Raw genomic sequence first — 12,402 nt, 5'->3', positions numbered from 1 at the left:
GCTTGGCTCTTAACTGACTAGTTCAGCCTGGTAGGTTAATGCAATCCATCCTCACTAGTGCCTTAGAGTGATGCATTGGACAATGAAATGGACTTCTGGAAATAGAATGTGTGTTCCTTTCTGCTACAGGTGTTAAACTCAGTTAAGGAATGGGACAAATAACTGATAACAGTAATGTATTAAAGGCTGCTGATAGATTCTCCTTCAGAACTCCACAGGACTTTTTCAGTGTGGCTGCTGAGTCAAAAATGGAAAAGCTGACTGACTTTTTCCTAGGAACACAAGTTTCTCAATTTGTGTTTCAAAATTTAGAAAGTTTTACCTAAGAAATAAGTTAATGATGTGTGTGTGTGGTTTTTTTAATGTATATGGGGGGAGGGAGGGGCGGGGGTTGTGGGGGTTGGGTTTGTTTTGCTTTATTTTAAAAAAAATCACATTTGAAACCTACTAGTCTTCTATTTCATGAACATTACTAAGACCGGCCATGAAGCTGTGTGAGGTCGAAGCCCTCTTATTCACAGAAGGGAAAAGATTTTTTTTGTCGCTGCATGAATGTTTCAGTAAATATACTAATTTTAATCCAAAGCATAGGATAGTTAATCTGTATAAGTTCTGATATGAATCCAACAGTAGTTGTAGTACAGAAAAAGCAAAAACCTCCGTGCTAAAAAGCTGCACCTTTTATTTGGCAAAATTATTTTGCTTCACATGTCTATCATAAAGTTGACAGATGTTCCTACGGATTTCTGTTGAATTTTGAAAAGGTCTGTATTTACAGCTGACAGTTTCTGCATGGAGTTTGTTGTATCTAACTTCACTGTTTTCCAGTCATTAAATGTTGTACCTTTTTTTTTGAGTTTTATGAAGCTAAGGATGTACAGATAGATTTGAAAATGTAAATGATGAGGTAAAAAGCCTGTTGACATCACTGGAATTGACCATGTTACTACTTTTTATTATGTTCTAATGTTAATTTTGGAGGTGATCCTTTAAAGTTTTAGTTTTCCTAAATAAGAATCTTCTACAAATAGAGAAGAACTTAGAAGTCATGTATTATAATTCAGGTTTACTATTTGAGAGAGGCTTGTATTTTTTTACCTTGGAGTTTATTTCCTTATTTCTTGATTGCATCCTGCTTACCGTTCATTCTTCTGCTCCCAAAAAGAGAGCTGGCTCATTGCATCTGGTGATAAGGCACTACAAATGTATCACAAAATAAGTTCTTTTTCGTATATTGCATTTGTGTTCTAGATATTTTGACAATTGATCTATGACAGAATTTCCAACCTATGTTTAGTCATTCCTTAGACTTAAAGTCATATTCCCTGATTACAGAGAAAGTAATTGTGGGGATTGTTTTGACAAATTACACAATGATAGTTAATAAAAACTATAGTGCAGTTAGGGCTTTTGGTTTTCATGGCAGGCATTAATTCTAGAGTACTGCGTTGGTAATATAAATAGGTTGTAGTTTAGATGACTAGAATATACTCTTGGATACTTCCATGTGCTTCTCATTTCTATGAATTCTAACAAATTATAGAATTTGTGGTTGCCTGGCTATTTTTCTGTATTCTACTCTTAATGATTTTCTAATATAAACTGAAAGGCTTATTGCAGAGTCAAGCTCTTAACACTACATAAAATTATCACTGAACTTTTTCCTTCGTCCATGAAAAGCATTGATTGCAAAGGGAAAATACTACAGCTTTGAAGTGTGTAGTGCCCCCTCCCTCCTGCCCAATATGCGTGTGTTATGGCATAGACTCCCATTCTTGGCATACTGCTTGCTTCAAAGAGAAGCATGGGGTGCTGGAGTTATTTTAGTCATTTTTGTTCATTATTTGTGTGCTCCCTTGCTAAAATGTATGAAGTCCAACTGATGCACTGCACCAGGTAGGAAGAACCTCTGTCTTAATCATTGCAGATCCTTGCTTAGTTCATGTATAATGAAGCAAGCTGAATCTGCAGAAGAGAATCTTTTTTTAGTAGCATTCCTCCAAAAGTAATTGTGAAGGTGCACCTTAACTTTGACTTTGCGGACTTTTGCCTCAAGTGTAGTTGGTTAGTTTAGCTTTTTTAAATATTTTTGTGTGTTTATTGCAGCTACTTTATTAGGTGATTCTCTTGGGAGTTACCCAGGAACTTTGATTTCATATATTTTGAGGGTAGGCTTTTTTAATGATTAATCGACATCTATGGTAGGCTGACAATCAACTATAGTCTGAATACTATAAAAAGCATCAGCTGGCTAAGTTCTGTTCTTTTAAGTTCAATGGATTTTGTTATGTGTGTGCAAAACTGCTGAGGAGGATTAATTGGTGGGAGTGGAGGGGAATGGACATTCTTGCTTGAATATTTACCAGTCTATACACATAATTTGTGATTTTTCTCTTTTAACTTGCAGATAAGCCACTGAAGAAGCGAAAACAAGAAAACAAACCACAGGAGGCCGGAGGTGCTACTGGAGGAAATAGAGCAGCTTCTCAGGAGACAGGTTCTGCAGGAAACGGGGCAAGGCCAGCGTTGATGGTTAGTATTGATCTGCAGCATAGCGGACTCTCAGGCAACAGTACCTCAGGATTTGGACACCATCAGAAAACCCGAAGACATTAAGCAGTATAATGATGGATTTGTCTATGTTCCCCAAGAAGACACTGTTGGAGTTCTTAAATTTAAACCTGAAAACCATCCTGAGATTTTTAGGAAAAAGTCAGACTTTGAGGGTCCAAAGACAGATATCCAGCAAAATGAAAACAGACAAATGGAATTTCAGCAAAATGAGAGCAGACGGTTGGAAAGTAAACACAGTGAGAACAAACAGTTAGAAGCTAAACATGAAAGCAGACAAATGGATGTTAAACAAATTGAGAACAGACAGACAGAGTCAAAACAAAATGAGACCAGGCAAATGGAGATGAGACAAAACGAGGGAAAACAAAATAATGGCAAACAAGAAGTAAGACAGAGGCCTGAAACACCGAAACAGAAGAGTGAAGGCAGGCCTGAAACACCAAAACAGAAGAGTGAAGGCAGACCTGAAACACCAAAACAGAAGAATGAAGGCAGGCCTGAAACACCAAAACATAGACATGATAATAGGAGGGATTCCACTAAACCATTGTCAGAAAAGAAAATTGAAATATCTAGGCATAAACTAGATGTGAAATCTGATCCTTCAAGGGTAAAAACTGAAAGTAGATCTGATCCAACAAAACAAAGGCCTGACCTGCGTTCAGTTTCTGATACACCAAGGCGTGACCATGATAGCCTTAAACAAAGATCTGAGGACAGGGGGGAATCAGAGAGATACAGAGGAGATCCATCCAAGATTAGAAGGCCTGAATATTTGAGATCCTCAAACAAAAGTGAACATGATTCTAAGCATGGTATTAAATCTGATGGTTCAAAACCTGAGAAAATTGAAAGGAAACATAGGCATGAGTCTGGTGAATCAAGGGAAAGATTTTCTTCTGGGGATCAGAAATTAAGACCTGACAGCCCTCGTATTAAACAGGAAGGTAAAGGAGATTCTAGTAAATCAAGACTTGATAAACCTAGTTTTAAATCACCTAGCAGCAAGGATGAACGAAGGACAGATGGTAATAAGAGTAAAGTAGACAGTATTAAAGCACATACTGACAATAAAGCAGAGTTTCCCAGTTATTTGTTGGGAGCAAGATCTGGCGCCTTGAAACATTTTGTCATTCCAAAAATCAAGCGTGATAAAGATGGCAATGTTACTCAGGAGTCAAGGAAAACTGAGTTTAGAGGTGAACAGAAGGATAAAGTAGAGAAGATTGGTCTAGTTGAAGATCTAAATAAAGGAGCTAAGCCTGTAGTTGTTCTTCAAAAGCTTTCTTTGGATGATGTACAGAAATTTATTAAGGATAGAGAAGATAAGTCAAGGGGCTCTTGTTTTAAACCTAACAAGAACAAGTCATCCAAATCTAATAAAGGTAAGATTTTTTTCATATTAATTGCATTATATCTTTTACACTCCTATTCTTTTAGATTTACTTTCTGTGGTTAGAAATTAAATGCAAACTTTTGATGGTTAGTTTGTATGCTTCCTCATAGGGTGATTTTGGGGAACAAAGTGAAACTTTTCTATCGATTTGTTGTTATAGAAAATCTTGCTACAATGTACCTGAAATTATTTGTTTACTCCAGTGCAAGTACCCAGTGCAATTACCTAATGTGAAAACATTTAAATAATCTTAAACTGTACTTCACCTACATTAGTTTCACCTGGTAGTTTACCCAGTGAAACTTCACTGCTGTCTGTATGATTTAAACTGATTTAGGTGTGTCCGTGTCAGGGACTGGTACTGTAACTAAATCAGTGTAGCTGGAGTGGTGGCAATACTATGTATATAAGCTCTAAGATTCTTTTACACTTCGAGTCTGAACTGAAATGTGATTTTAAAAAGCATGTTTTGACATGATGCGGTTAGATTGTAGTTGCAAAGTCCCATCTGCCTCTTTTACAGTATCAGTACAACTCTATTGGGGAGCCTCCACACTTGATGCTGTGTGACAAAAGGTTGCAGAAAAGGTTCTGTCTTTAGGGGAGTTCAGGCTTCATTGTCTCTAGGTCCACTGTATGCAGAAAGAGCAAAGGAACTGATAAACAACTGGCTGGCATTTTCAAATTGGTAATAAGGAAAGGAAATAATTCAGAGTATTTTGCAATTTTGATATTTGATCAAATTGATTGCCTCTTTGCAGATTTAACACTTTTTTTTGCTTTTCTTTGCTTTTTTTTTTTTGCTCTTCTTTGTCGTGCTCTAATTTTGACTTCTTTGGTTTCAGACTAAAGTAGATCATTTCACATTGGGAAATCAAGGTTACTAACTGGTTAGGGTTCCTTTTTTTAATGTTAAGCATTGAAAGCATTTAAATTTCTTACATAGTTATGTTTATGGAGTTATCATGTCTCAAAATAGAAAAATCAGGTGGTCGAACAGAGGATTTCAGCTGTATACAGGATGATTTTATGAATGCAGTTCCAGGTATATCGTGAATTCAAGATAAAGATGTTTTCTTATGTAGTTAATCTGATCAGAAATTACATAGAAATCATCTTTGTGAATGTATAAACTATGTGCATGTGTACAGAGGTTATGCCTGTATAATGAATTCATGGTGCTACATCTGTATCTTCTAACATGTTTGCATTAACTTTTGAAGATTTAAATTTGTAAAATATCAGGCTTCTTGTCAAGTATTTTCTTTTTATCCTGGAAATGTGCGTATTTCTCCTGTCCCTTTTTGAAGTTCAGAACAGGCAAAATTTCCATGCCTAGTAATAGGTATCTAGAGTTAAACACAGAATGATGACATCTTTGTCGTCAGTTCAGTCTAAAGATTTCAGATAAAACCTTTATGTTCTTGATAGGGAATACTTAAAACTTTCTGAGGGAATATAGCTCTAGTCTCAGAAGGATATATTTTGAATTCACAGGTTCTGTGAATTTTCTGTGTGCAGAAAATCAATAACTTGAGAGCCCTCAGAGCTGTATACAGTGCATATATGCTTTCTAAAATGCTTCTGATGTATTGTTTTGGTAGTCTGCATTTTATGTGGTTATTTATATATAATGTTTTAATGTGTCATGGTTTTAATGACTCTGATCAGCATGCCTTCAGTAGCTGTGTCACATATGAGAAATGCATTAATGTCGAGTTTCTAACTTCTATGCAATGTTTTTGTGTATTTTTTTGTTTTCTGAAGTCATGTATTTCTTCCATAGTCTAAAATACCTTGGGACATATTTTCCAGGGAAAGAAAATGTTCGGATTTGATATCATTCTTTTTGCTGTTGTGTACAGAATAAGGTTCTTAAAATGATACTAGAAGTAGGTTCCATGGAAACAATAATGTTCTAACTCAAGTTTTAGCATTCAGACGGGCAGATATCAGAGAGTCTGCACTTCAGATTTTTTATGTGTATTTTTCGTTTTACTTTCTCCCCCCTCTCTTCCTCATCCACCTCAACTTTCTGGTAACTTACTTCTAGGATACGTTATGCTAAATAACTAGGTGAACTCTGATCTTTGGAAAGGTTCATAATTTATAAAGGTATCTCTTCCTAAGGTAAAGTCCGTTTGTCAACAACTGACTGATATAGAAAATATTCATGCTGTTGCCAATGCCCTCACTTCATTTGAGAGAAATAGTGTTCACTGTTTTACTCTGTGCCATCTTTAGTTACAAACATTCTAATACACTAGGAAGTGTTTACTTTCATAAACATTCTTCATTTAGTTCATCCTGTATTTCTTAATAGATTGTAGCAAATCTTGTATAGTGTTGCCTTTTAGCATCATTATTCCACTTCTGACATCCCTCTTATTCCATGTAGCATAGTATGTTTTGGCTTTATCCTTCCTTATTTTAGTTCCTTGTATTTCTTGTGCTTTGTTTTTGCTTTCTCATCCATTCGTGCCCCAAGAAACTTTCTTCTCTAGGCTTTGTCACATACTACCATCATCGCTGTGACTTATCTGAAATCCACTTTAAAACAGAACTTCAGCCAGTTCAAGGCACTATTTAGATAGTTGTTCTATCTTAACGGACTAGTCCCCAATCATTAGAAAACTCAGTAAAATTGACTTGTTTTAAGATAAAAGTAATGCCTTGCAAACATAAAGTCTATGAAACTTTTTACATTATTTGAGTAAATTTTAAATTTGAAAATCATACCATGATTTTGCCTTGGATAAAGCTTTGCACTGTACTGCAAAAAGACTAACATTTTAATCAAACTTTATACACAGTTTTGAGATGTTATTTTGTGAATGGTAGCAGTATCCATAGTACATGACTGTTAATATTGAATGATACTAACAGTCCCTTATAGCATTTACAAGGAAGAAACAGCTTTATTCCTCACTTTCCTGATCTTTGAGCATTTTTCTGCAAGTTTCACTGTAGATCAGAGGAAAGCTACAGAAATTTTTTTTTCATGGTGCTTTGGTTAAGAGGTTTTATGTTGAAATTTTGTGGCCTGTTTTGTCAGATCAAAATGAACTGTAACACTTTTTTCTTTGTTTTTAACATCTGAGAATGCCTTTTATCCTGTTTTTAATACAAAGATATGTTGTTGGGGAATCCATTAAACTTTTCCCTTTGACTTTGTGCCTGCATTGAGGAGGTCATGCCTGATATCCTTTCTTTTCAGAGCTTCAGCGAATACCTTCTCTGCTGCTTCTTAGAGCTATACTGATCAGCTGTGTTGGGATGGGATAGTTGCTGCATTCTGAACAAGACAAATTTTTTTGAAGTACAGAACAGATATGAGTAATAGGAGAAACTGTAACTCTCTGTAAGGAGATATCTGAGTTGGTTTACAATTTGTTTGAAGGGCTGCCTTTCATATGTAATGGAAGTTTTACTTCTAGGACAAATGAGTGTGTTTGTTTTTAAGACATTCAGAAACACCTTTTGGGCTCTTCAGTCAAAGAGTTTGTTGTTAAAAAAATATCAAAAATATGATCCAAATGCTACTCCTTCATTGTGTAGGTTGTTACAGGATTTCATTATTTGTACAACACAGAATGGTACAAAAGGTTGTGTTGCTCACTACAAGTCTTCCTAAATATATTGCATTCTCTGCTCCTGTGATCTGAAATATGAGTGAAGATTTACCATTCTTTAAAAGTGCTTTTCTTACATATTCTTACAGGATCGACTGAGAATTTACTCTTTAGTCATCTTCATGTCAGAGAGTTGAAACAATGCTTCTAGATTTTTCTGTATTCTGTGCTTACGTTGTTTGTCGTATTTGGGGTTTTGTTTGTTTTTAATTCCAGATGAATTTTTCAGAGCCTGTACTAACTATACTTCGGCATTTGTGTAACATGATGATCACTTTTTGAGTTCTAACACCAGTGAAAATAAGCAGAGTACTCAGTTAGGTGTTCGTCATCTAGGTAACAGTGACAAGAACGGGAGTATTCCAGGATGAAATGTGTTATTCAGATTGTGTTGACTCAGTGAGCCAGCCTGTGATACATCTCACAAACTTCTGGTTAGCACAGCGGAGCTACTCATGAGTATTTTCTAGTTCGGTAGTACACTTGAAAACTGTGGACAAAAGAGAGTATCAAGTTTAAAAATCTGTTTAAATCCTTCATGCATAGAACTTCATAAAGAAAAAATTGGCAAAACTTGGAGAAAAATAGCTTATGGATATTAGCACATCAAACAAGTTTTAGAGTTCGCTCAAATTTATTTCCAAAATGATGAAACAGACATCACTGTTGTACTCACTGAAATTGGTGGGGCAGGCAGCTGTGCTACAGGGACAGAACTGGAGTAAAAACACCTTTGCTTTGGAAATGAAACAGATGAAACTCAGCTTGTTTACTACAAATTGTGCTTTCTACAAATCCGAAATTTGAAATCTGAAATTTGAAATCGCTGTCTTGGGAGTTCCTAATATCAACTGTATTTGCATGTGGGAAGGCCAGAGTAATAACCCACTAATCATCCTGCATATGCATGCACTGCCAAGTGGATCAAGCATGTCATAGCTTTCTCTATGGAAAATAATGCCACATTTCAGGGGAAGAAAAGATATAATATTTACTTCATGGTTTACAACAAGAAGTTTATAATAATTCTTCTCATTTGAAGTCTTAAAAGCTTCTCTTAAACTACATTTAGCTGGAATTTTAGGGAAAAAACATGGTTTTCATAAGAATTCTGCAGTCTTCCTGGTTTTCATCTTTTTTGAGGTATTAGTGACTACCTCTTTTTCAACTTAACTAGACTAGGAGAAGAGCTCGCTGTCCCTCACAGCATTAGAAGTATTTAAAGATATGTTTGGTTTGCAGATGATCCATTTTTTTATACTCTCTCCATGTAACCCTGATTGTTTTTTTCTCCTTTCTGGATTAAACACGTTCACAGTTTGAAAAATGTTCCAGACATTGTTTAGTTAAAAGCCAAAACCAGTCTATATATAACCCATTAAATCCAATAGTCTAGGATGTTCCCATTTCTCTAGCTTGCTTTGCCCCAGAAGGGATCATTCCTTCTTGCAGGGATTTTAAGATACGGTGTGTCCATCCTATCCCATAAAGTATGTTAGTATTCGTACGGGCATTTTACATGTGCTCTGGGGCTTCATTTTTTTTGGTGCTAGTTTTTCAGGACTAGGTGTTGGATAAACGTATCAGCAGACAGCAGGGATTCTGCCATTGTACAGTGGAGTCCTCTCTTACATTCGTCTGTTACCAGTGCAAGAGGAGACATTCTCAGCACAGTACTTTGCCTGGCAGCTGCTTTAATTATTTCCTACTTTAGTCTTTGCCACCAAGGTAAATCTTCTGACTCTTGCTCTCATAGTTGTTCTTAAGTTTTCTACAGGTAGTAAGAGTGAGCTCTGCATGTGGCACATCTAGATTTTAGCAGCAACAATAAACTTGACCACCAGTTTTGTTGTACATTGGTTCATCTGAATAAGATGGTTTGTCTGTTTGCAGATTCAGGAGTGCGTTGTTTAATTAGTTCGTTTCTAAAAAAATTACTTTGACACATGTGATAGAAATTTATTACCTAATATATCGGAGCAATTTGTTGCAAGTCTGAAACTGCCTTCAGTTCTTGGACATACTTGCTTGATCGGGTTCTGAGTCTAGGAATTTATTTTGCATAAATAATTTTTGCAACAGTGCATTGCATTATATAAACACGTGGGCCAGCAATTTTTCTGACGTCAATTACAATATGCATTGCAGACATGTTCATATGTCAAAGTATCTAAATATGGCTTATGTGTAGGGCTATGTGCTCAAAACGTTTGGTTTGAATTTACTCCTAAACAAAGGGTAAATTTGGCAAAATACAAATAGAGAAAAGCCTCATGTTTGCTTCTGGTAAATTAACTTTTCTGCTGGTCCACGTTTTCAGCAGGTATAGGTGACTAGTTTTGTGTAAGAAAATTTACACTGTTTACTTGAAATTTGAAATTTGTTTTTGCTCCGTGGGAACATTACAAATGAACAGAAAAGGATGAGACCTGTTCTTCAAATTACTGAAGCATTGTTTGCCTCACATAAGTGTTCCTTAAATATAAGTACTGTGTAATTATCTTCTGAGCAGCTGTCCTGTAGTATTTTATATTAAAAGCTAGAACATCAGCAATCTTTTGTTGTTGCTGATGTAATTGTTACTTTGAAAAAGCAAAATGGTAGTAGCTTCATGTGAAATTTTCAGTAATGAAGTCTGAGAATGTTTCCATGACAGAGAGAAAACTGCAGATCTTCCTGATGTGACTGTAGTCACAGATCAGAAGTAAATCAAGGCATTTGTTTTGCTTATTCTGTGCAAAGAGCTTAGTTGTACCATATTGCTTATATAGGAGTTTTCCTTCTATGAGAAGAAAAATTATGAGGTGTGCTTTGATTTTATTTAATTAAGGTATTTTTCCTTAGGTGAGGCCCCATGACTCAGTTTTAAAATTAATCAAAATATATGGCTGGGAAAATGGATCAAGCATAAATTTTGTATTACAAATGCTAATAGTAACAGAAAATCACACTGTGTTTTGCAACTGTGCAAAACACCTTAAGTTTTAGTACAATAAATAGAGTTGACATACATTTCGGTGAATATATTCAAAAGCAGTGACAGCAAAATCCAAGAGCTGAACTCATTCATAAAAATATGGGGCTTTGTGCAGCACTGCATTTATTTCAGTCGCCAGTCTTGCTCCATTTTACTCTTGAGTACTACTTTATTTTTTGTGAAGTGTCTTGCAAAACTAGACTGCACTGCCCTCCTTTTATTAATTTCTACAAAGACAAAAAGCCAATGAATAGTAACAAGGAATAAAATAACTTGTGGCTGTAGTTCACACAGCAGTTGACTTCAGGAAACTGTTGATAGTGGTGTAAATGGGAGTTCTCTTGGCTTCTTTGGAGAGTGCATGTTGGGTATATTCCCTGCTCTATGCCTGGGTCTTTGGAAATCTCTTCGTCAAAAAATGTTTCTTGCTTCTGAAAGTATTTTTTGTACTATAGTAAAGTACTTTTTGAGTCTATGTTGCTTGGCTGTGGACAACAATGACCTCTGCTGTATCATGGAATTATTTCCTTGCTGTGTCCATATTCTTCTCTGACCCACCAACCTGGCTGGGTGCAGTTTTTCAATGCCAGAGCTAAGGACTGGAGTACAAGCAGGAAGTCTGAACCTCCTCTTTTGTTTAGCCCAAGGCTGAGAGCCGCCTTCTTTTGCCGGTGTAGGGGCAGATTAGGAAAAAATATTTTGAAATATCTGTTCCAGAAGATTCTATGAAATAATGCAGGATATGCTTCCTCCTAACATTACTTCTCTCCCTCGCACCAAGTTCATTGCAGCAGAGAAATCCTGTGGGCACAGTGACTTGAGTGATGATGTGGACGTCTCAGTCTTCCACTCTGTTTCTGATGTGGGTGATGTGGATATGTGATTCCCTGGGTTTTCCCTTCGGTTCCTGAAACTTTTCAGGGCACAGAATTATTTGGAGGAGAGTGAAGCTGGTGAGGAAGAAACGGATCACGAAGGATTCAGTGTGCCATGTAAAGAACAGTTTTGAAATGAACTTCAGGGGCAGTTTTTCTTCAAGCACTTGTTCATTTGCTGTGATAGATATGTGTGCAAACAGGCCATTTTGATGTCAGAAGTATTTTAAAAGTAACCATATAAGAAAAATTATATGTATTGTTTTCACTGTATTGTCTTTTGCAGTTATGGAACTAGGAATTCAGGGTTTAGGTTTCTAAATGTATTTGAATCTTGATAACTTGTTAGTTAGTTCATAGAAAATTGCACCAAAATGTAAACTGTACATCTGTGTTCCATAGTTTCAAAAGAAAGGATAAGTCATTACAGAGAAAATAAGATTAGTGTTGGTTTTGATTTTGTGGCAGAAGTGGCCTTAGTGATCCTGGAAAATCCACCTAAGCATTAGCAAGCATCATCCCCTTCTCTGTAGCTGCATGTTTGAAGTTGTTTTATCAAGCCAGGTGAAATTAATATGAACTCTCTGATTGTTTCTGTCCACATTGGATAAATTAAGTAAAATTCTGTAATGATGTTACCTTTTTTCTCATGTTCAACCTCTCTTGCAGGCATTCATCTACCTTGATCAGGGAGGGTCTATTTGATTTGCAAATTCAAGGCACAGTAATTTTTTTGTATCTGTCTAAAGAATAGGTATATGTACATATTAGCTAAAGTTAAAGGCTGTTCTGCTAATTTGAAATTACCCATCAAGCTTGAACAAAAATACAAGACTGAGCTTCAAGATCTGTGCCTTTCCATTCTTTTTCTAAGCCATAAATGAAGAAGGGAAATAGTACATCCATTAGATATTTGTAGATTCTTTGTACTACACATGGCGAAACCCT

At 36.0% G+C, this 12,402-nt stretch overlaps 1 protein-coding gene across 1 annotated transcript in view; it reads left to right on the top strand.

Moving 5' to 3' along the window:
- LOC104281475 (nipped-B-like protein) overlaps positions 1-12,402 on the top strand; it is a gene marked incomplete at its 3' end in the record, with an annotated part of 72,965 nt that overhangs the window by 26,418 nt on the left and 34,145 nt on the right. Inside the window, 2 exon segments of the mRNA XM_009879481.1 lie at positions 2,408-2,555; positions 2,557-3,959. Coding sequence (XP_009877783.1) covers positions 2,408-2,555; positions 2,557-3,959 — 1,551 coding nt within the window.

Source organism: Apaloderma vittatum, unplaced genomic scaffold (assembly GCF_000703405.1).
Source record: "Apaloderma vittatum isolate BGI_N311 unplaced genomic scaffold, ASM70340v1 scaffold19852, whole genome shotgun sequence".
Lineage (NCBI taxonomy): Eukaryota > Metazoa > Chordata > Aves > Trogoniformes > Trogonidae > Apaloderma > Apaloderma vittatum.
Note: the sequence above shows the minus strand (reverse complement) of the source record. Positions and strands in the feature narration are given on the sequence as shown.